Below are 23,678 nucleotides of genomic sequence, written 5' to 3' on the forward strand. Positions count from 1 at the left end.
AAAACTAGAGAACAATAGGATGTTAGAATTCTAAAACCTTAGAACATTGGAACCCTAGAACCTTGAGACTCTAGAATGTTCACATCCCAGAACCCTACACTCTTGGAAACCTTGAACCTTGGCACCCTGGAATTTTAAGAAATCAGATGGGGCCCTGGGAACCATAGAGCAGAGTTTCTCACCATTCTGTGTGTACAATCCCCTGAGGATCTCACTAAAATGCAAATTTTGACTTAGCACGTCTGGGGTGGTGGTGGGGCAGGGGGGCGGGCTGAGAGCCTGCATTTCTAGTAAGCTCCCTGGTGAGGGTCCATGCTGCTGGTCAGAGGACCACATTTTGAGTAGTGAGGCTCCCGTTCAGTGAATCACAGAGCCACGTGGAGGATTTTTCTTTCACAAACCCAGATACCCAGCCCCCTTCCAGAATGACTGATTCAGAATGTCTGGAACTTTGTGTGTACATATGTGTGTACGTATGAAAATGATGAAAATACCTATTTTTACAGGTTGGTGTTTATTGCTTTAATTAATTATCTAAGTGATATTAATTTCTAATTATGGTAGAGATATAGTTTTCTTTTAAGATAAATGTATTTAAATAAGTTTAAGTAAAATTACATTGTTTAAAGGAACACATTAGCTAAAAGGGCCAGGTAGATATGGCCAGTGGCTCAAGTTTGGGACCCAATGATTTCAGCTACTGTCAGGCCCTGCTCCTCTCTCCTGCTCCCCAGGCTGAGTAAAGGGGTGCAGGTTCCAGCTGACAGCCCAAGGAGAAGTTTGCACCTTGGAAGAAAAGGTGCCAGAGAATATGATCAGGCCTGTGAATGGTACACCTGCCTCCCTTCTCCCCCGCCCGCCCCCCTCATGTCTCTGGGCCCCCAGGAGTGGAGGACTCACATCCTTCTCTATTAGGTGGGACACAGTCTTTTCCAGGATGCTGGTCATGGAGTTCAGGACCTTGTTGATCAGTTGACTGTGGCTGGAAAAGAGAGGCAACTGATAAAGCCAGGCAAGTGGGGAGAACTGCCACATAGCAGCGGGGAGGAGGGTGGGAGATGATGTAGCACCTTGAAGTCATATAGACCCGGGGACACTGTGACACCTTTCTAACCACAGAGTGCTGTTCAGGGGCACCCCACGTCTTACCAGAGGCTCACCTCAACCTGTGAGAGTCTCCTCACGACCTTAAGACTTCATTCATTCATTTATTCATTCAACACTTATTTACAGATCACCACCTACATGCCAGGCACTAAGCTGGGCTGGGGCCACGGGGAGGAGCAAAACACAAGCACAATGCCTCCTGGTACCTAAGCATGAAACAAGTCTTGCTAAGTCTGGCTCCTTCCCACCTTCAGCTCTCAGCATGACCGACACCTCCTCCAAGCAGCCTTCCCTGACTGCTCGCCTAAGAGAGTGCTTTGCATCAGACCGCTATGTGTCTGACATTATAATCTGACATTTTCTTTGAGGGCTCTTTACAGATGGACTAGAAGCTTGTCTTCCTGCCTTTCCCTCAGGACAATAAACTCCAGGAAAACAGGGTCCTTGTCTGTTGTCATCAAAAATTCTCCAGAGTTCAGAGCCTATCTGGGACATAGCAGATGTTCAAGCATTTTTGGCTAAAAGAAGCAATGAAGTAAATATAGAATTAAATATATAAGGACAACTTGGGACAAGTACTCTGAAGAGCTAGAGTAGACTATTTCGAGGGAGAATAGAAGGAAACTTTTTAAAATCTTTTTTTTTAAGTTTATTTATTTTGAGAGATAGAGAGTGAGAGCATGTGTGCAAGCAGGGGAGGGGCAAAGAGAGAGGGAGAGAGAGAATCCCAAGCAGGCTCGGCACTGTCAGCACAGAGCTCGATGTGGGGCTTGAACTCACAAACCATGAGATCATGACCTGAGCTGAAATCAAGAGTCAGACGCTTAACCAACTAAGCCACCCAGGCGCCCCAGGAGGAAGCATTGCTAGAACCTGAAGGTTAAGAAGAACATGGAGGTGGAGGGGCAAGGTGTTCTAGGAGGCCAGAACAAGGACAGGTCTAGAGGTGGGAGAGAGCTTCTCTGAGCCCAGAGTAAGGGCCAGGGTGCCTGGAACACAGTGAGTGATGGCAAGAGCACAGTGATCTGAGGGTGGGGCCAGGTCATACTGAGCCCAGACAGCTGTGGGGAGCACTTGGGGTAAGCAGGCTGGGGACAGTAGAGAGGAATGCCATTTCACAGATGTGGACACTGAGACCCAGAGTGACAGGATGAATTCTCTGGGACCTGCAGACAAGGCCGTATCCAGCAGGGCTCAGGTCTGTCACTTTGTACCCCAGCCTTCCCAAATAACATCAGGCAGGAGAGCCTTTCTTTGGTTTGGGCGGGGGGAGGGAACTTCAGGCAACCTGCGGTCATATCCCTCGAGAGGGGTATGGTAGAGTGACCTCTGCTCATAGCCCTCACGGCTGAGAGCTGAGAAGCCAGCCTTGTTTCTTCCCAAAGCCAACCTGCCCCAGCCCTCAGCTTCCAGCCTTTCCTCCTCCATGAGCCTCCTCCAGGGTCACCCTTCCTCTCCCAATCCTCTTTCCCCACCAAACGTGCCCTTTCAAGCACAGTTTAAGGCATAGGGTTTGTGGATTAACAGGGATCGATGATTTTAATGGAGAGGATTGAGTTTTCAAGATCTCATTTTGGGAATTTTCCAGTGGGTGGAGGCCTCTCTGGGGGCAATCGGAAATTAGAGCCCATGGTAAGCACTGACTTCTCTTCTCCCTCCACCCCCACATGGAGGCAAGAAGGTGAATACAGTTTGTTGTTGTTGTTATTACGGGATATAACATAATGATAGAGGGGTCCATTTTTCAAGAAAAAGTAACAATCCTAAATATGCACATGCACAAAACAACAGAGCTTCAAAAAGCAGGAAGCAGAATCCTGGCAGCACCGTAAGGGGGAATGAACAGATTCGTGCTCAGAGGTCAACACTCTGGTCTCGGTAACGGAGAGAACAAGGAGACAGAGTCCGCATGGGTATTATGATCCCTGAGAGCTTAGTGTGTGCCAGGCTGGGTGCCAAACACTTGTGTCTTTCCATCTGGTCCGCTCAGCAACTGAGGAGCAGGCATTATTATCACCTTCACTGAAGGGAAAACTGAGGCTCGGAGGGGCTAAGTTGGTCACAATGTTACAAGCTGGTAGCAGAGCCAAGGTCTGTCTGACTCCAGAGCGAAACTCCTTTTCGCCACATGGTGCTGCCTCGTGGGTATTGGAATAGGGCTGAGATTAGGGGTCCTCAACTCCCCCGAGAGCCCAGCTCTGCTGAGGTGGAACAAGGGCCTTACCGGTCCAGCAAGGTGATGGAGATGCTGTCTGAGTCACTGAGGCATTCTCCCACGACCACTTTGGGGATGCCAGTCTGGGCATCGGTTTCAAGTCTGAGGCTAGTCAGGAGGTCCAAAGAAACCTTCAGGTTGACCTTCTTGCCAATGAGAGGCCTGTAGGAAATAAGATTCCCAGTGAATGCAAGTCGAGAAGGCCTGCTAAGCTTCCTCCACTGTGGGTACACACTACCCAGGATGTCTATGGCTGATGTCAGTGTCATCTATATTCCTTATGAGACTGACGTATTTATGTTAGGGGCGTCTTTGCCTGGCCACATGGATATGGCTCATATGACATTTTTATATAGCACCACCGTAATAATTAAAATAATAACAATAGTTAACAGTTATCGAGGGCAAACTATATGCCAGGCATTTCTAAAATGCCTGGATTGGGGCGCCTGGGTGGCTCAGGTTAAGCGTCCGACTTCAGCTCAGGTCATGATCTCGCCTTCCGTGAGTTCAAGCCCCGCGTCGGGCTCTGGGCTGATGGCTCAGAGCCTGGAGCCTGCTTCCGATTCTGTGTCTCCCTCTCTCTCTGCCCCTCCCCTGTTCATGCTCTGTCTCTCTCTGTCCCAAAAATAAATAAACGTTTAAAAAAACTTTTTTAAAAATGCCTGGATTAATCCATGTCATTACACAAACACCATGAGGGAAAAGCACTATTATCTCTATTTTCAAAATGGGGAAATACTGGTACAGACAGGCTAAGCAACCATCCCAAGATCTCATTGCCAATGAATGATGGAGCCCCCGTGTCCTCCATTTATCTGCTTCCACACATGCTCATTCTCCTATCTATCTTTCTTAAAGTCATTAATATACTTTAAAATTGTATTTGTCCCACACGCCCTTCATTATATACCGTACAGTACTTATATGCATTAGGCACAGTGGTCCTTGCTATTCAAAGAGAGTCTCAAGAGAGCAGATAATGCTGGAGGAAATTTTGCCAAAGAGTTGTGAATGCTCATGTTTTCTCAATTTTTCAAATTTTACAATTAGATTGTAAAAGTTACAAATTTTACAATCGTACAAATGTTACGATTTCAGAAATATTTAATGGAAGGTTCTTTTTAAAAATTTTTTTTTAACGTTTATTTATTTTTGGGACAGAGAGAGACAGAGCATGAACGGGGGAGGGGCAGAGAGAGAGGGAGACACAGAATCGGAAACAGGCTCCAGGCTCTGAGCCATCAGCCCAGAACCCGACACGGGGCTCGAACTCACGGACCACAAGATCGTGACCTGAGCTGAAGTCGGACGCTTAATCGACTGAGCCACCCAGGCGCCCTTGGAAGGTTCTTTTAAAAGAGACTTGGTGATGGCCAAAGTTCATCAGAACATTTTAAGGGGTCAGATCTTAGAGCTGGAAAGGTCCCCTCATTTACAGATTGGGAGACTGAGGCCCAAGGCCACATAGCAGCATGGAAAAGTGCCTGGTTCCAATTTGGGAATCCCCTGGCCATGCTGCACTGCCACTCCCCAATCCCAGATTCGAATGCATACTCACAGAGCCAGGGTGACATTAGCGGTGACGGGGACCCTTATGTTAATGCCTTCGCCATCAGGAGTCAGTTCAATTCTGATATTCAGGATGCGGGAGTTAAGGATGTTCAAGCTGTGCAAAAACCACGGTTTGCCTTTGTTATTCCTCGTGACAGCCATGCTTCCCTGATGCCAGCATCACACTGAGCATTTGGGCCTCACCACCCCTGCCTTCTTTGGCCTTCACGGTCGCCCTGTTTGGAAGTTTGATCCTCTCCGTGTTGGGGCATAGCAAAAACAGGCACTCAGATGGATGTCATTTCCCCCACAGATTCTGGGGAGCAATAAGTGTCAGCATCAGAACTTGAACCCAGAACCGTCTGACTCCAAAACTCTATGTGTGGAGCCAGCTATGTGGTATGAATTCCAGTTTTCTCTCTCCTGAGGGGATCCAGACTTTTACCCTCAGCTATATTTGGAGAAGAAAGGTCTTATTCCTTGGAAGAGGGACTTCAGGCACCAGCAAGCCGGTGGGGGTGAGGATTAAAGGGAACTTCACCGGGATCCCGAAATTACAGAATGTGGAAGCCCAAACCCATGAGCTGCTCGGACCGGCCCCCGGCCCTGCTTCTAATTTGCCCAAGCCCTGATGAACCTGGCCTCAGACGGCCTCAGCTCTATGAGGAGGAGCAAGGTTTATCCACCCTTCTGTCTTTGGTCTTAAACTCACCTCCCCAAAGATGTGTGTACCCTTTTCCTGAAGCAAAGCTCTCCACCTTGAAGCATCAACTCACCTCAAAGTCCCGTTCTTAAGTGAGAGGACCTTCGAAAGAGCATCGTTCACCAACTTCTCAGCTTCCTGCAGCTTCTGCTTGGCCAGCTGCCAAACCTTGGAATCCTGAAGCACCGCCACGTCAGCCTTCAGTTTCTGAAGGATAGCTGACAAAAACAATTGCCATTGAGAGTTGTGTGCCATTTATGGAGCAGTGACCATGTAGGAGGCGCTAGGTAAGACCATTTGCCTATGTTATTTTATTTACTCTTCCTAACAACCCAAATGAGGTAGATATTGTTATTATCTGCATTTTCAGATGAGGAAATAAAGGACCGAAAGGTTAAGAAATGTGCCTAAAGTCGTGCGGCTGGGGAGCCTTTGTCCCTTCCGTGCTGCCTTTGTACTAATACATACTCATCATTCATACCCAGAGTAATCAATCAATGAACGAGGCAATTGATATCGATTGTACACCAGCTTCTAGTTGAGGTGGGGGGGGGTGGTCTATTGCTCTGAATGAGATGTTCACACAAGTTTCAGAAACTGGGTCAAACAAAATGAAGAGAATAAACTAAGAAGTGGAAAATCCAGAATCAAGGGAAAAGTATGGCTCCAACTCATAAAAGTGGCAAATGGGAGTTCGAGGATGAGAGCTTGGCATCAGGCATTTAGAGGCATTCGTAAAGGGGTGCCTGCGTGCCTCAGTTGGTTAAGGGTCCAACTCTTGTTTTCGGCTCAGGGCATGATCTCACAGTTTGTGAGATTGAGCCCCAAGTTGGGCTCTGCACTGACAGCACAGAGCCTGCTTGGGATTCTCTCTCTCTCCCTCTCTCTCTGCCCCTCCCCAGCTCCCACTCTCCCTCTCTATCTGAAAGTAAATAGACAAACATTTACAAAACAACAACAACAAAAAGAAATCAGAATTAAAAAAAGAGACAAAATTAAATAAATATAAAGCTATGTAGCTTTAAAGCTACCTAGGCTTAGGGGCGCCTGGGTGGCTCAGTTGGTTAGGCATCTGACTCTTGGTTTTGTCTCGGGTCATGATCTTGCAGTTTGTGGGATCAAGCTCCATTTTGGAGCTGTTAGCATTGCTGTTAGCCCGGAGCCTGTTTGGGATTCTCTCCCTCCTCTCTCTCCGCCCCTTTCCCCCTCCCCACTCAAACGTGTGTGTGTGTGCATGTGTGTGTGTGTGTGTGCTCTCCCTCTCAAAATAAATAAATAAACTTAAAAAAAAAAAGCTACCTAGGCTTAGGGCTTAAGTATGGCTAATTTCCAATGAACTAATACAAATTAATAAGAACATTGAACAACGTAGCAGAATAGGCTATGAATATGAACAAAATGTGCTAAAATATGTAAACAGCTAATAAAATATGGAAAAAATGAGTGGATTCTTTCATAATTGGAGAAATACAAAGTGAAATGAGTTATAATCTTTTGTCTATGAGATTAGCAAAACACTTAAGTTGCCCATACTAGTGCTGTCAAGGGTGGGGGAGGGGAAGGCGCTCTCCCAAGACTAACGGAGAGAATGTTAATGTAAGGGATTATTTGTCAACAACTACTGTAATTTAAAATATGCATAACTTTTGAACTTTTGAAATCTCACTTTTAGGAATTTATCCTACGTGTATATTAGGAAAAGTTTGCCACGATGTAGTATGTAAAGGGACATTCATTTGAGCATTGCTTATTCCTAGAAAAATAAGTGAATGAACTAGAACTGAATAGCCACCTTTCTCAGCAAACCACTCGTAAAGAGCATCCCCTGGTGGCAGCCTCTGGTAATGCGGGCATAGAATTTAGGCCAATCATCTTGATAACTCACATTCAACTGTATTGTCAATGGTCTCAAGTCCTTTCTCAACAGCAGGTTTCAGCTTGTCCACAACATTATTCAGGTCGTTGCTAAGGTCTCCAAGAAGAGATGCCGAGGTCCCAGTGAGCAGGCCGCACAAGAGAACAAGTTTCCAAAGCTGAAGCATCTTGTCTTAACACTTTGACACCAGGAGGAACAAGAGTGAGAATTACCCAGAGAGAAAAGGATCATCTTTGATAAGCACCTGTTACTCTTACACTTAACATTCCTTTAAGGTAGATGTGGTTATCTGCCGTTTTACAGATGGGCAACCCAGATCAGAAAGCTAGAGCAACTTGCCCAGAAACACACAGCCAGTGAGTGGAGGAGCTGGAATTTGGCAAGTCACACTTAGTTCCAAATCTGTGCTCTTTACACAAAGGTCCTTTGCACATGCTAGCGCCTCTGCCTCCTTGTCTTTGCAATTTTACCTAAGTTATTTCCTACTGACTCTCCAGCTTCAGTAAGACATCACGCCCTCTGTGAAGCCCACTCTGGCCCCTTCCCAGAGTCAAGGTTAGGGGGCACCCTCACACACACACCATCTTGCTGTCTTCGTCCTCTGATCAGAGTTCTGGATGTCAATAATAATGCTACACTCAAAATATTAGCTAATCCAAGTGGTCCCATCCTTCTGTCTCTTGCCCCCCAAACATTCTGAAGATCGCCACGTGGGGTGCCATCAGGGGGAAAGCCCACCACTCACAGGTTTGGAGGAGGATGTCCGCAAATCCTTGTTCCTCTGCACAGTCTCCTGGGATCTGCTAGGGGCTGGTGGCCTTTATGTGGTGGTGACAGGATGGGAGGCTGTGCACAGAAGCAAGCCCTGGTTCCGGGGCCATCCAGAGCGATTCCAAAGAAAATAACCGCTGTCCAGGATGAGCAGAGAGATTTCCAGCCCAAAGGTCACCCAGGATGCTTGAACTGAAATGGATGGACACGCAGAGGACTTTCTGCCAAGACTGAGACCAGGTTCTCATGGAGCATCCAGGTGCCAAGACGGTGGCCATTGTGAGTGGGGGTTGGGGTAAAGACTGAGAATGGATGAAGAGGAGAATGTTCTGGTGGGAGGACCAAGAGTGATCATCCAGCTAATTCTGTCCTCACTTGGGAACTGAGGCACGGAGAGGGGAAGTAACCAATTTGAGGTCACCCAGCAAGACAGGTCCAGAGGTAGGGCTAGAATAATGGCTCACAGAGAGTCAGGGTCAGCGACCAGGGAGGTCATTCTACCCAACCCTCCTCTGGTGTCTGAATGCTCTTCACAAAATCTCGCGTGGTGGAGCCAGCCTCAGTGCGATGTTTGTGCTGACGGAGAGCTTCCTATCCCCCACAGCCTGTTCCATCTAGCTGGTCAGGAGCTCCTCCTGGGAGTGAACAAAACTTGCCCCACATTACCTCCATATATGGGGGCAATAGTGAGGCCCAGAAAAGTCGAGTGTCTCACCTGAGGCTGCACAGCCAGTGTCAGGAGATACACACCAACAGCCTCATCCCTGGTCTCCCTCTGCCCACTTGCCTCCATTCGCTCTACTCTCAGCACAGCAGCCAGAGGGGTGTTACTCAGCCTACCCCCAGAGTCCTCGCCATGGCTCTCGAAGCCTGTGTCCTCTGTGCTCTGCCTTTCAGAATCATCTCCTACCTCTCCCTCCCCAGCCCCTACTGGCCTTCCTTCTGTTTCAGAAAGGTGCCAACCTCTTTCCTGCCGTGGTCCCTCGCAGAGGCTGTGCTCTCATCCCCAGCTGTCCCCAGCCCTTGACACCCCCCTCCCCAGAACCTCCCTGACTGTCCAGCTGAGGGAGCCAGCCGCTCCCGCCCTCAGCTCCTTGCCGGCTTCTTTCACAACAAATCATCACAACTGGGTTTTTTTGTTTTAACTTGTTTCCTGCCCTCCAGCAAGTTGTTACTGTCCTGTGCTCTGGGCCTTCCTCTCGCATGGGTCCCTAAGACACTGACCTGTCCTTAGAATGTTCCGGGCCTCTCCCTGGAGCACCCTGTAAAGCCAGCCACCCACCTGGGCAGGTGGTGAGGTCCCCATCACCAGAGATGCTCAGAAATTGGACTAGGTGATTGCTGAGGTCCCGTGCAGCTTCATGTGGCTGGAGCTGACCTAAGTTTAAAGAGTGATGTGCATTTTCACGATTCTTGCCTTCAGGTTCTCTTTCTGCCTGGGTCCAGCTGCCTTCCTGGGGATGTGGTTTCGTCAGGCTTCCTGCCTCTTTCTTTTTCTCACCTGCCTGGCCCCGCTGTGGCCTCCTGGAGCCACCGTGGCTGCTGTGGCACCGTTCCTCAGCACAGAGCACATCAGGACAAAACCAGCCTCTCCCCCTGGCATAGCTGCCTCTCACAGCTGAGCTCTGAGGTGATGTTGACTAGAAGCTCCTGTCCCCTGGGGTGCTCCTGAGGTGGCACAGAGACAGGCGAGTGAGTAGTGGGCCCTACACTTCCTCTGTGCAGCTCAAAGGTCCTGCTTCCCAAGGAGCCGTATTCTCCGGATCATTCTCTCCTCTGCTGCTTCACTGGCTCTGCTTACAGGCCCTCGCCACACCCTTAAGGGCTCCCATCTGCTGGAGCATTTGGGGGAATCCCCCAAATCTGGTGTAGACCAGGCTAAATCTATCAAAGTGGAGGGAACTCAGGCCCTCTTCTTCCTGGGGCTCTCCAGATCCTACTCCTAACAGTGGTGTGGGACTCTTGAACAAGCACATTTACATACGTGTGCACACATGCACACATATGGGCGTGCATGTGCACGTGCAAGAACAAGATGGCACAAGCTAGACTCCTCTGAAGAAAACAGATATGTTTCCCTGCCCGCAACGAGGAGAACTTACAGAAGCCTAGAGATCATGTTACCGCAGTTCTGAATGAGAAGAGCTTACTACCCACAAAGCGGGGTTTGGGTCTCCACAGGTTGCCTGGGTCTGTTTTTTCCTTTAAAGACTTTAGATACAGGGGCGCCTGGGTGACTCAGTCGGTTAAGCGTCCGACTTCAGCCCGGGTCATGATCTCACGGTTCGTGGGTTCAGGCCCCACATTGGGCTCTGTGCTGACAGCTCAGAGCCTGGAGCCTGCTTCGGAGTCTGTGTCTCCCTCTCTCTCTGCTCCTCCCCTGCTCGCAGTCTGTCTCTCAAAAATAAGTAAAAAACATTTAAAAAAAAGATGAAAAATAAATAAACAAATAAGGACTTCAGATACAATTATCTGGTGAAGACCACTGGAGAATGAAACCAATACTAAGGAAATGAGAAAGTTTGTCATTTGAGTGTGTAGATCCAACTGTACCTGAAGTCATGTATATCTCTGGACTTTTCGGTTCAAATAAATTTCTTCTTCCTTTTTTTTTTTTTCTTAAGCCCGTGTGAGTGGGATTCCTGCCACTCAAACCCACAGCAGTCCTGACTCACACCTTTGTAGGCTCACGTTGGCCTCCTCCCTTCCGATGGCTACTTGAGGGTTACACCCTATACTTGAAACACTGCAGACCCCGAAGCCAGAGGGAGCCGAGAGTGCATCAGTTTAACCTCCGTGCTGGGAAGTCTGGGGAGCCTGTGGCCCAGAAAAGGAGAAGGACTGTGCAGTGACCTTGGACCCCTCTTATCTTCCTCTTTTCTTGTATGGCTTTCAGTTTTGTTGGAATTTTTCTAATTTGGGCAATAGCCTTAGAAAAAGAAAAGATTAGGGGCGCCTGTGTGGCTCAGTCAGTTAAGCGTCCAATTCTTAATTTTGGCTCAGGTCATGATCTCACAGTGCGTGGGTTCGAACCTCATGTCAGGCTCTGGGCAGACAATACGGAGCCTGCTTGGGATTTTCTCTCTCTCCCTCTCTCTCTCAGCCCTTCCCCCGCTCATGCTCTCCCTCTCTCTCTCAAAATAAATAAATAAACATAAAAAAAGATTAAACAAAATTACTTAGGAAGCATGTTTAACATACAGGTACTTGAGTCTCATCCCTAGCTAATTTGGGTCAGGGGTTCCTGGAGCCCCAAGGGGGTCCGTGTCTAGGCTACCCCCAGGGGTGGGGGGCGGTTGACCAGAAACGAAAACACCTGGACTGGATGACTCACTCAGAGGTGCCTTGTACCTTGATTCCTATGGCCTACCTGTGACCCTTCCCCAACCTCTGGAGCCCCAGCTCAGCCTAGACATGACCGGAACAAGCCTATAGCTCATGTGCACAGCACCCTACAGTGTAGTCTCTCTTGTAGAAGCTGGTATGAGACCCATACCAGCAGACGATGGACAGTAACAACTGCCATTTATTGGGCACCTACTTTGTACGGTGCTTTGACTTCATCTGGTTTCGTCTCCCCAGCGGATTTGCGGGGCGTGTTACTGCCCCGTTTCTCGGATGAGGAGCGTGGGGCTGGGACGGGAAAGACAACTTGCTCGAAGCCGGGGACAGGAGAGGGCAGGGCTGGGAAATGGTAACCCACCGATTGAGAGCGGCTGTTCCAGGCGCGGCCTCTTGGGAGAAGCAGCGAGTCCCCCTTTTCTGCCCAAGTGCCCTATACCAGGTAGGGGCAGGGGAATGTCCGGCAGCTGCTGGGTGCCTGGTGCTGGGCTCGATGCTTTCGGGGCACTTTCCCCAGCTAGTCCTCACAACCACCCTGTGAGGAGGTTTTGGGAGCCCCATTACCAGTTGAGGAAACTGAGGTTCAGAGAAAGGAGGTGGCTTGCCCTGGCTTTACAAAGACAGGAACTGGTCATCTGGGTCCCCAGGGAAGATCCCTCCACCCCTGTCACACTGAGGCCAGCTGGCGGGGCGGGAGAGCCCTGGAGCTTGAATATCCTGTTTATCCCTCAGTCTCTGCTGTTTGAGTTGGTTGTAACGCCTGGTGCCCTGGGCCTGTGTCAACCCGGAACAGGTCCCAGGAAACGCCAATGGGTGCCACTTGGCATCAGGCTGGGGAGCCCTGGCAGAGGGCTCAGAAGCATCCTGTGTGTCTCCTCTGTTCCCCCACCTGCCGCTCAGTAAGGACCCAGCGGCCTGTCCTTCAAGCAAACGTGGCCCGGGCGAGGGTGGGATAGGACTGGTGGCTGGGGACCTAGCTCTCCTCACACTGACCGTGGTGCTACCATTAGAGCATGAGCAGGGTTGCGGCCCAGGTCCCCAAGCCTGGGGCGGGGACCTGGAGAACCCCTCTAATAGAGCCGTGCTGGGTGGCCTTGGACCAGTCATCAGACCTCCCCCTCGCCTGGCACCTAGTTCTGCCAACGTGGGGCCCCTCTTCCTCCGGCCATGGGGCACAGAGCTGAGGACAGGGCTGAAATCCCTGAAGAGAGTTTTTCCCGCCCCAGGAACACAGCCCAGAAGGCCAAATGTGTCGTAAAGACCTCAAGCCTCGGTTTCCTCGTCTGTAAAATGGGATAAACACCCCCGTGCCTGGATCCCAGGGGCAAAGTGGAAATCAAAAGGGTGCCGAGGGGGCTCTGAGGGTGGTGGTCAGAGCCTGGCTCGGGGCTTGGGCAGGCCTGGCTTCTAATCCCCTGTCTCTGCCTGTTGCTGGCTGAATGACCTGGATAAGGGGTGTCGTCTCTGGAAGCCTCAGGTTCCCAATCTGTGAAATGGGACTAACAACGGGACTTACCCGCCAGGGGTGTTGTTGAGGATGAGGAGGGTAACCCGCGTGGAAGGGTTAGCACGAGGTAGGCCCTCGACACATGGTAACAGCAGTGACGAGGGTGATTATCGTTATTGCTGGTTTCTGGTCCCTTCACTCCTGTCCACCTCAGTTTTCCCGTCTGCACGCAGCCCTGCCACCACGGGGTTAGTGACAAGGCTAAAGGAGACAGTGCGTCCGATAGGCTTCATGCTCACCTAGCAGCAGCTGTGCCTCTTCTTTTTGTGTGCAGTGAGGTCCCGATGAGCTGAAATGGGTTCAGGCCCCCCGTATACCAGTGCCCACCAGTCCTGGCTCCCTGGGACGCTGGTGTGTGGCTCGTGCATTTCCTCACTGGGCCTCAGTTTCCCCTCCCGGGCCAATTTAGGGAGGTCTGAGAACTCTGGTCTCGTGCACGACTTTGATCGCAGGGCTCGATGGAACATTCTGCTGAGATGGCCTCTGAGGCAGCTCCGGGGCTTGGAGGGGATGGTTGGCGAGTGATGTCTGCCACCTTTCAGGACGGGCACGAGGAGCCTGGGTGATCACTAACGGTTCCTCCGGCTTGGCCTGAGCACATCTGCATTGAGTTGGCCTTGGTTGTGTGTCTCAGTCTTTCCCCTTGTTGACTGTGTGACAGCAGGCCAGTGCCCTAACCTCTCTGAGCCTCTGTTATTTTTAGCATAAAGTGAGAATCAGAATGGTCTCTACCTCAGAAGAGCTGCTAGTGGGGGGCCAGAGGAGGAAATGGCAGTGGAGAGCCCAGCTCAGCTCCTGCTGGAGGTGTTCCGTGGATAACAGTTACCATCTTCGTTATTATTGCTGCAGTAAAGAGTAGCGAGGGGTGATGCAGCGCAGTGTGTAGGAGCCCAGGGAAATTGGGAGCATGACAAAGGACACAACAGGCCTGGGCTTAAATCCTCCCCCGGCCATTTACCAGCCCTGTGACCTTACCCTCCCAGAGACTCAGCCTTCTCATCTCCTAAGTGGGCACAATAAATGTGCCTACCTCCCAGGACCAGTCTGAAAAGGAGACAAGGTAACATGTGTACAGCCTGTAAGCGCTTTTGAAAGATGTGTGGTTCTCATCCTCCCTCTAGAATGGAAGCTCCAGAAGGCAGGGATTCTTTAAAAAAAACTTTTTTTTTTTTAACATGTATTTATTTTTGAGAGACAGAGTGAGACAGAGTGCAAGCCGGGGAGAGTCAGAGAGGGAGACACAGAATCCGCAGCAGGCTCCAGGCTCTGAGCTGTCAGCACAGCTCAAACTCGCGAACAGCGAAACCATGACCTGAGCTGAAGTCGGACGCTTAACCGACTGAGCCACCCAGGCACCCCGCTGTTATTATTTCTACACACAGGTCAAGGACTTCGCCCACAGGTGGCTCCTCCAAAGGAGAGCCATGGCTCTCTGTCTGCTAGTACTTTCCATGCGTATCTGCCTCTCCCCAGAGGTTATGGCACAACCCACCTCTCCTTTCTCGCTCTGGCCCCTGCTTGCTGACCTGCTTGGTGGCCCTTGGGCTGCAGAGTGGCCTTGAGCATGGGCTTGGCTGGCCAGGCCCGCTTCTCCCCTCAGCTGTGCGGCCTTGGGTCTCCCTGGCCTCTCTGCTCTGGGTGCTAATGCTGGGCTCAGTGTTTCTTCGGTCTGCTGTGATGTCTGAGGACGTCAGTCTGGGGCTGGCACAATGCTGGGGTGCTGTATCAGTGTCCCCTCCCAGCCAAGCAAACGATCTCCAAACCCTCAGGACACGGGTGTGAGGGGGCACACAAAGGGCCTTTGGTGGTGGCCGGGGAGGTCGGTCCCCTCCGAGGCCACCTGAGGTCCAGGCCGCTCGTCTGAGCCATCCCAGAAACAGAAACAGTGACGGCTCCTCTTGCGTATTCTGTCCCCTCTGTCCCCTCTCCAGGGGACAGGCAGTCTCCACACATGGCAAGTATTTGCCTTTCGGGGACAAGGGCCCCAGCCTTGAGGGTCGTGGGATGAATTTCTCATTGAAAATCTCCAGTGAGGCATTAAGGATTAGCTGGCTGTCTCAAGCCTGGGACGTGCTACCTCGGTGTGATTACTAATCTCCACCGTGGCAGCTTCCTGGTCCCACTGACCCAGCCCTTAACCTCTGAGCTGGTATCTTTTTCCCAACATGGCTCAATTCCCTGGCAAGAAAGGTCCTAAAAGGTCATCCAGCTCACTGAGACCAGACAGGGGGAGCGGTGGGGCTGAGGTTGCAGAGGGGTGGGGCCTGGGGACTGGGCTGAGGCTCCCCCTCTCCACCCCTTCCTCAGGCGATGATGGCTGCAGAGATGCGCACCCACTCATCCACCCAGTGAAATTCCTGTATTTTACTGGAAAAGACTGAAAGGATTGTCCCTTTTCCTTTGAAATCAGTCAGGTGCGAATAATTCATCCAATTTACAATAGGCCCCCAGTTTCCCACACTTGAACTACCCACTCAGGAACTCTTGGCAAACAAGAAGGATCCAAGTGACAAATGTTTTCCCATGTATTGTCATTTTCACGACTGCTAAATGTAACAGTGAACAAAGTTGTCATGATGTCACAGTCCGAAGACCTTTAATTACACATGTTGGGATCCTGACGTTGGTTTTCTTTTCCTGATTTTAGAGAAAACACATTTTGTTTTTTTCAGCTCTCAAACATTTCCCTCATTCGTTCACTCCCTCGTTCGTTCATTCATGTAACAAATGTAAGTTGTTTTGAGCTGGGACCACTCTTCCATTTGATCACCGTTTATTGGGCACCTCCTGAGTACCACACCCTGTGTTGCAGTCAAAGATGAACTTGTTCCAGAGACGGGCCACCCTGTGGGGCAGTAGGTGAGCCCCTGCCATCACTCATGAGTGGCAGGAAATTATAGTGTCATAGGTACTCACTCCCCCCAGACAACCAGAGGCAGGTGCTATTTTGTTCCCATTTTACAGACAAGGAAGCTGAGGCACAGAGAAGCCAAGTGAAGAGCTCAGGGTCACTCACAGTGAGTACTTGGGATCAGAGCCCAGGCAGCCTGGTCCCAGAGTCCATGCTCCGAGCCTCTCACACCACACACTCGTTTATACCCTGGTAACTCACACCCCCTTGGCCTGTGGGAGCCCGTCATGGGCGGGGGAAGCGCTCGGATTCGTGTCTCTTCCCTAGCACCACCCAGCCCAAGGTTGGTGTCAGAGGAAGCACTCATTAAAATGTGTTAGTTGGAGGAACGTGGACTGGAGCTCCTTCAGGTCACGGCTCATGGCTCATGGCTCCGCCATCTTTGTGCGTCCGGCAGTCAGCTGTGGCCTGGCTTGCGGTGGGTCCCCATAAACACTGTAGTGCATTAGAATGCAAAGAACAGGTTAACGGACAGGCTGGCCATCTGGCCGAATAGATAAATGTAGGGGATGAGATCCAGAGTCCAGCGAGAAGATTCCAGAAACCTATGACTCCCTCTCCCGTCCATCCTCCCATCCCTTCATCCGTTCATTCATCCCATATTTATGGAGCTTCTATTCTGGCCCTGCCCCACGCCAGGTGCTGCGCCCCAGAGAGCACTCGTGTGTGCGTCTACCCTCAGACCCCACCAGAGTGTGGAGGCAAACATACCCGCCTGTGATTACTCTCCACGAAGCAGGTAACATACTTGAACATGTTCTGTGCTTTGAAAACCCCTGCAGATGGTCAGAATTTTTCCTCCTGAGGCTTTGCTACTGTCCCTGACACAGAGCCCGGTCCTGGTGAAGGCCCTTCATAAACAGAATCGCGTTGAAATGAGCCTTTTGAGACTTGAACAAAATGATAAGACATTTTGGTACAGGTGGAGACAGAGAAGACAGAAAACAAACACTGGCATAATCCCCAAGCCTGGGGTGGCTTTGAGTATGTTTATCTTGCAGGGACTTGTAGTAACTGACCAGACCTCAGTTTAAGTCCTAACCCTCCTACTTCCTAGCTGTGTGACCTTAGGCAAGTTACATCACCTCTCTGAGCCTCCAATCCTCATTTGCAAAATAGAAATCACCCGAAGGCCAATTTGCTGACACTGGCATGAGGATTAGGTGAGGTTTAAGCCCCTCAGCACAGGGCCTGGCACATAGTAAGTGCTCAGTTAAGATAGGTCTGCAATGCCTGCCTGGGAGAAGGGTGGAGGGTCTCTATCCTGACCCTGCTTCTTACCAGCTCTGTGATTTTAGGCAAGGTAAGTCAGTTCTTCGAACCTTCTCTCTAAAACCAGGTGCCGATCCTGGCAAGGAGGGATTGGGGGTACATTAAGTGAGAGAAGGCAGAGTTCCAGAACACTAGGTAGAGGCCGCCCAGGTAAAAGAGGAGGAGAAAGTATGGAGAAAACAGCGAGCTGCCTGCCTTTCCTCACAGGACCTAGGTCCAGTGGGATCTCCGCTTACCGCCATGCTCAGGCTCTCTGTTTCTTCTGGATCATCCCCAGGACTTCCTCTCTGGCCTCCTGAGCCTGCTTTGCATCAACTCCTCCCAGTGCCCAGAGCTAGGTCTGAGGATGTCACACCCAGACAGATCCCCCCCCATCCTTCAGGACACCCCTTCTATGAAGCCCTCACTGGCACACTTAGCCGGCACTTCTCACTCGTAGGTTTGGAACAGGTGTCTTCCTTGCATGCACGTGCGCGCACACACACACAGACACACACGATTGTCAACTTGGGGAGGCCAAGGGCTCTGAACAAACCGCAGTGGCTGGGGTGCAGGAACAGGGACTGGCCGGTAGGAACACACCCTGGGGGGGAAAGGAGGAAGAGCTGCAACGCTTAGAGGCAGGAGGACCGTGGGGGGCGGGGGGTGGGAGGATCCAAAGGAAGAACTAATTTCAAGGAGGAGGAAATAGCATCTGTGTTGGGGCCACATAGGATGAAGCCGACCAGGGTCCACAGAGTTCCTCCACGTTGAAATTGTTGAGGACACTGTTGGAGCTGGGCTGTGGGGTGACCGATAGAAGCCAGGTGGGGAGGGGGCTGGCCGCGCCCCCCACGCGCCTGCTGCTCAGTGGGTGACACAGGGACCGGCAGCCTCAGCCTCTGCAGGGAGCTTGTGGGAATGCAGACTCTCAGGCCCGGACCAACCCCGCCAGGACCCACAGCTTCACCAGAGCCCAGGGAGGCAGCCCGGCTCAGCTCTGGGGAAGCTGGTTGTGAGGGGGGAGAGGGAGGGAGGGAGGGAGCCGGAGGGGGTGTGGTGTCAATGGAAAGGGCCTCGATTCCTCCCAAGGAGGGGCAGGCTGGGGTGTGTTTGGTTGTGTGCTCTTAACAATGAAAGAAATAACTTTCTGTTCACAAGGTGAAACCTCATTAGTATTTTGTAGGACATGATTCCATGTTTGCATGAATCAGATTCACAGCAAATGTGACCCGACTGTATTTGTTGCCTGAAAGAATAAATGTTCCCGAGAGCTTCCTGCTCCGCTTCCTTTGGCAACTGGAGGCCCCTCCAGGCTTGTTTATTGCTGGACCGAGGACACCAGGTGCCCGGGGGCACAGCAGAGACTTGGGGAGAACGCTGAAGGCCACTCCGCTTCCCCCTCTCTCCCTTCTTTGTCCCTCCATCTGGCTCCACGCAGCTCTCCTCCAGGCCCACAGGCGCCTCGTGTGGTTCGCAAATACGGTGCTGGAGAAGGCGGCTGAGAGAATGAATACTGTCTTATGTGTTGCTGGGCCAGAATGGCCTTGTGAGCCACACCTGTCAGTGCGTCCTCAGGCCATGGGTCCGTGTGACATGAGGGAGTCCTCGAGAGGCTTGAGGTCTGGGGTTGCTTTGTGCAGGGTGTGGGGAGACCCGCGGAGACCTGGGGCCCTTCTGTCCCTGGGGGTTCCTATGCCCCAACTCTGGCACCTCCAGAATGGGGTCTCTTGGCTGCCACACTGTGAGTCACAGAATCGGGGGTGGCAAAGGGGCTTGGCTTCATGCATTCCAATTGCTTGTGCACCAGTGGGGAAACTGAGGCCAGAGCATCAGGGAGATGTAGGCCGGGACAAGAATCTAGGGCATCTCTCTCCTCTGAGGTTTTGGATACCTCCTCCTGCTCTCTGCCAGGAGACCTGGCTTTGAATTTCACTCTGCCTCCATCTAGCTGGGTGGAAATGGGACAGGCAGCTAGCCTCTCTGAGCCTCAGTTTCTTCATCTGCAAAAAAAGGATATTAATGGCCACCTCCCAAGGTGGTTGTGAGGACCGCATGAAGTGATTCATGTGAGGTGCGGAGCACGGGGCTGGGCACGGAATAAAAACAAATAGCTAAGGTCTATTAAACTATCATAATGTTACTGCTATTATTAGCCCCACTTTTCAGATGGGGAGACTGAGGCACAGACAGGTTAAGTATCTTAGTGGGCTGAAGGAACTGGGATTTGAGCCCAAGTATTATGACTCTCTAGTCCTCACATTTGGTCATGTCACTTCTCCGAGCCTCGGTGTCCCCATATTTAAAATGGAGCTAGTGATACTGATCTTGAGGGATAGCTTTGAAAATTAAGATCATGAAAGGCCCGTGCCCAGCGGGGTGCCTGGCGTCAAAAATGCTGCTTTACATAAGGATCTTCAGGCTTCAGGGTAGGAAGCATGGATTAGCAGGGTCATGGCTCCACCTTGTGGTGTTGTCTGGGGACTGCACCCCCATCACCCGGCTGTCCCGCCAGTCTGTTCTTACTCCTTCCGGAGGTGGGGGGATGGGGGCGAGGGGGCAGCTGAAGCTCATGCAGTTTCCACCCCTGTGACTGCAGGGGCTTCTCTCTGGGGATCAGGGGTGACGCGGAGGGTTTGACTGCGGGTTCTCACACCCCCTTGAAGTTTTCTATCCATATCTCTGCACGGTTGCTCTGTTGGCCTCATTGGTTTTAGACTGTTACCCGGTGGAGGCAGCTTGCTACGCAGTCCCAGCCTCTGCACTGCCGCTTTCTTCATGAAGTTTTTTAAGGTTACCCTATGAGATAGGGGCTATTCTCACTCCCGTTTTGCAGAAGACAAAACTGAGGTTCAGAGAGTCGGTGGAAGGGCAGGATTTGAACTCAGGTCTAGCTGACTCCAAAGCCTGGCCCCATCACTGTTGCACCAAAGAGCTGTGACAGGGGCTGCCCACTCCCTGTCACAGCCTTATCATGAGGGTCTCATGCAAAACAAGGGTCAGGGCTTCAGTGATGTGGGACCTACCGGCCTGACATTCCTGCTCCTTCCCACCCATCAGGAAGATCTCAGGTTCCCTCTGAGGCCCAGATTCTGACCTTCCAGGATTCTAAACGTGTGTTTTCTTGTTCCTCGATTTTATTTTTTCCAGGCAGATCCTGAAGTGTATCTTAAACCTGAAAAAGTGGCTTTGGAGCAAATTTGTTATACAGGAGAGGAAAGCGGAGGACAGACAAGTGGGAGATGAGGGTACAGGGTCCGAGGGTCCCAGGCAACCTCACTGGTAGCACCCATTGCCTCTGGGCCCTGGAGGGCTTATAGCTCGTCAGCGGCCTGGTATCGTGCGTCTTACGGGAATGCTGTGGCCCTACTTACCGGGCAGAAGATGGCCCCAGCTTCAGCGGCCAGCCACAATGCTCAAACCCTCGGCTGTACGGCAGACTTACCTCCTGATGGGGGCGCCATGTTCACAGCCCGGTCTTCCCCCACTGGAACTCCATTCCTTTGGTTCAGTTCTTAGAGACTCCCCTGCCATAACCAGCCCCATGCTGACCTACCTTCCTGGAGAGGTACTCCGTCTTCCAGCACATCCAAGCCCAAGCCCAACAAAGGGACTGTTGGCAGTTCGGCTGTGGCAGATCGTCAAGTGACGGTCTCTTGAGATGGGGCCAGAGTTCCACAGTGACTCTCCGGGGTTTAAACATCCTTACTGGAGTCCCGGCAAGGTGCCATGCCGATCCTGCAGATAGGAGGACCACTGGGCCTCTGCAACTGGCAGCAAAGAGAGACATGAAAAGTTGTCACTGTGAAGCAGGCCTGTAGTAGCACATGGGAGAGGACAAGAGCGGAGGCCGGAGAGTCCCCTGGAAAAACCATGGCCACTACAGGCCTCTCCGGCCTTCGGCCTTGTCCTCTCCTATGTCCCCAACACTCATCATTGAGGGAAAGGCTTTCGGAAACTGTGCATATTTTACAGATGGGACAGCAGAGGCCCAGAGAGAGGAAAGGTCTGGTATAAGGTCACCTGGAGAGCTAGTAGCTGAACTGTGGCTTGAACTCAGTTCTCAGGATGCCGAGGCCAGGGCTTTCTCTGGCCATCTTCCCTGGCTTTCGCCACAACCACGGAGAAATCCCAGGGAAGCCACTAGAGGCCTCTCAGATGAGTCAGGCCGTCCCTGGCTCTCCAGGGCGACTACAGGCTGCCCCTTCCTGCTTGAAGGGGATCGTGTCTCCTCCCTTGTCTTTTGCTGGGGGCCCAATCTTGGTGAGAAACCTAGAGGAGACGGAGGTGGGCTGAGGCAAGCTATGATGATAGTCCTGAAGTCTGGCCAGGACAGCTCTCCTTTGTCCACTGCTCCTGTCTCCTCCCTTCCTTCCCCCACCCCTCAGCATAGGGGATTTGGGAAATAGAATGAAAACACAATGATGTAATAAAAAAACAAAAACAAACAACAACAACAACAAAAAAACCTTCCTGAGGTGCCTGGGTGGCTCAGTCAGTTGAGTGTCCAACTTTTGATTTCAGCTCAGGTCATGATCTCACGGTTCATGGGTTTAAAGCCTGCATTGGGTTCTGCACTGACAACATGGTGCCTGCTTGGAATTCTCTCTCTCCCCCTCTCTCTGCCCTTTCCCTGCTCACTCCTTCTCTCCCTCCCAAAATAAAGAATAAAATAAAACTTAAAAAAAAAAACACCTCCTTTAAGACTCAGAGATCACTTGGCTTTATTGGAGAGCTTCTCACAATAGAGTTGTGCAATGTCCTGGGAATCTCACCACGATGCTTTTCACCAAAGTGAGACAGCCTGGAAACTTACATATAATACTAAGAACAACCTCACTTTAACACCAAGAGAATGGGCTAGCCCAGAAACCCAACGGTAATACCTTCACTATGGAATGAGATATCCCGATAGCTGACCACAACAGTGAAATATTTGAGGAACCCCATGATAGAAGTCTTCCCTATGGGGTAGGATATTCCAGGAACCCCACAACACTGATCATTATGGAGTAGAGAATTTCAGCAATTTCCCTGAAGTACTATTACAGAGTGAGTGAATTTCTTGACAATACTCTTCACCATGGAGTAGGTTAGTTCAGGAGCTCTATCTCAATGCTGATGCCTGCGGAGTGGGCTATCCCCAGAACTCCGCTCCTACATTGATCATTATGGAATGGGCTGCTTCAGGAAAATCTATAACAAGGATCACGATGGAATAGGAGAACCTAGAATTCAAATCTAACATTAATCACTATGGAGCAGGCTATCTCAGGAACCTCACTGGTCACTGTGGCATTGCTTATCCAAAAACCCAGCTTTAGTGCTCCTTATGGATCAAAATATGGATTCTGTGTCAGGGAGGCTCTCCATGGCCCCAGAGCCCATGCTTTCAGAGCCCTTGAGAAAGGACTGCTCAACACTGAAGAAGGCAATGAGGTTGGGAAGCAATCGGGGTGGAGATGAGAAGAAAAAAACTTACCTTCAATCAGCCAGTTAATGAAAGAGGCCGGGAAGTGTTTGTCCTGGGAAAAACTGGAAAGCCTCCATTAATTGAGCACCATCTGCATGCCAGACCCCAAGCCTCTCATTTGATCCTTACGACAAACTTGCCATAGAGGGATTATGGACAAGAAAAAGGAGACTTGGAGATGTGAACTGCTTTGCCCAGGTCTTACAGTGAGCTGGTGGCAGAGCTGTTCCTACAATCTGGATTCCCAACTCTGAGTCTGGGCAGTTGAGTGCTGGAAGGCATGGGGGCTGTTGTTCCCAAGGTCCCTGAAGGTCCTACTTTGTGGAACAAATCATCTTCCTCATAATCAGAACTTCCCATGAGTCGGGGTGCTGGCTGGACCATGTTCATGTTTAGAAGAAGCTCAGAAGAGAGGGATGCAGGAGAGGCCACCATGGGCCACTCCCCCAGCATGGACCACTTCTCCACCGTGGACCACTTCTCCAGCGTGGACCCCACATATTGTGATCCTAAGTAACTAACCTGATTGTTTATTTTATGGATATAAATCTAGGGGAAAGGGGAATAAACCACTAAGTTTTGAATCTTTACTCTGGTGGACAAGGAACCAGACATCTTCTCATCTAATCATTGTACTATAGTTCATACATGTCAAAAAACCATAGATTAAGATACACATGATCTTAATGTGCCACTAGGAATTTTTTTTAAATTGCCAACTATGGGATACCATTGAATATAAGACATATGTCAACTTCAGAAATGGTACAATGTGGGGGAAATGTGTGTCTTGGAATTGATGAGCTATGATCACTTCATATGGGTCTGATAATCACTCTCATCTGACAGATGAGAGAACTGAGGCATGGAGAGCTAAGGCCATGTGCCCAAGGTTGCACAGTCAAGCAGCAGCCAAGCCTGCCTCTCTTGACAGGGCAGCTGTGGCACATTTGCCTGACAGAGAAGAC

At 50.9% G+C, this 23,678-nt stretch overlaps 2 protein-coding genes across 5 annotated transcripts in view; one reads left to right on the top strand and one right to left on the bottom strand.

Annotated features, from left to right (window-relative positions):
• Nucleotides 1-23,678, top strand: part of CDK5RAP1 (CDK5 regulatory subunit associated protein 1) — a 233,106-nt gene that overhangs the window by 207,638 nt on the left and 1,790 nt on the right. For 2 of the 4 annotated variants that reach the window (XR_007150842.1, XR_007150845.1), the window contains exons 21-22: nucleotides 5,035-5,866; nucleotides 7,538-8,348. The exons of 1 other annotated variant lie outside the window; for it this stretch is intronic. The gene's annotated coding sequence lies outside the window, so the exon portion shown is untranslated. Of the gene's footprint in view, nucleotides 1-5,034; nucleotides 5,867-7,537; nucleotides 8,349-10,850; nucleotides 11,222-23,678 lie in introns of those variants that run through there. One more of the 4 variants, XR_007150843.1, reaches the window with a different exon arrangement.
• Nucleotides 694-7,621, bottom strand: BPIFA2 (BPI fold containing family A member 2). Its single transcript, XM_047854433.1, has 6 exons — nucleotides 7,465-7,621; nucleotides 5,653-5,797; nucleotides 4,884-4,991; nucleotides 3,332-3,484; nucleotides 901-982; nucleotides 694-786 (listed from the first exon to the last, which is right to left on the bottom strand). Exons 1-6 carry the CDS (start codon nucleotides 7,619-7,621, stop codon nucleotides 694-696), a joined length of 738 nt encoding a protein of 245 aa, XP_047710389.1.

Source organism: Prionailurus viverrinus, chromosome A3 (assembly GCF_022837055.1).
Source record: "Prionailurus viverrinus isolate Anna chromosome A3, UM_Priviv_1.0, whole genome shotgun sequence".
In the NCBI taxonomy this organism is placed as follows: domain Eukaryota; kingdom Metazoa; phylum Chordata; class Mammalia; order Carnivora; family Felidae; genus Prionailurus; species Prionailurus viverrinus.

What these genes read in the sequence shown, in the direction of transcription:
- BPIFA2 (XM_047854433.1), bottom strand. Translation starts at nt 7,621, where the DNA reads ATGCTTCAGCTTTGGAAACTTGTTCTCTTGTGCGGCCTGCTCACTGGG. An exon ending in CATTGACAATACAGTTGAAT is followed by an intron (nt 5,798 to 7,464) that starts GTGAGTTATCAA and finishes TGTTTTTGTCAG; the next exon opens with CTATCCTTCAGAAACTGAAG. An exon ending in TCCATCACCTTGCTGGACCG is followed by an intron (nt 983 to 3,331) that starts GTAAGGCCCTTG and finishes TCTCTTTTCCAG; the next exon opens with CCACAGTCAACTGATCAACA.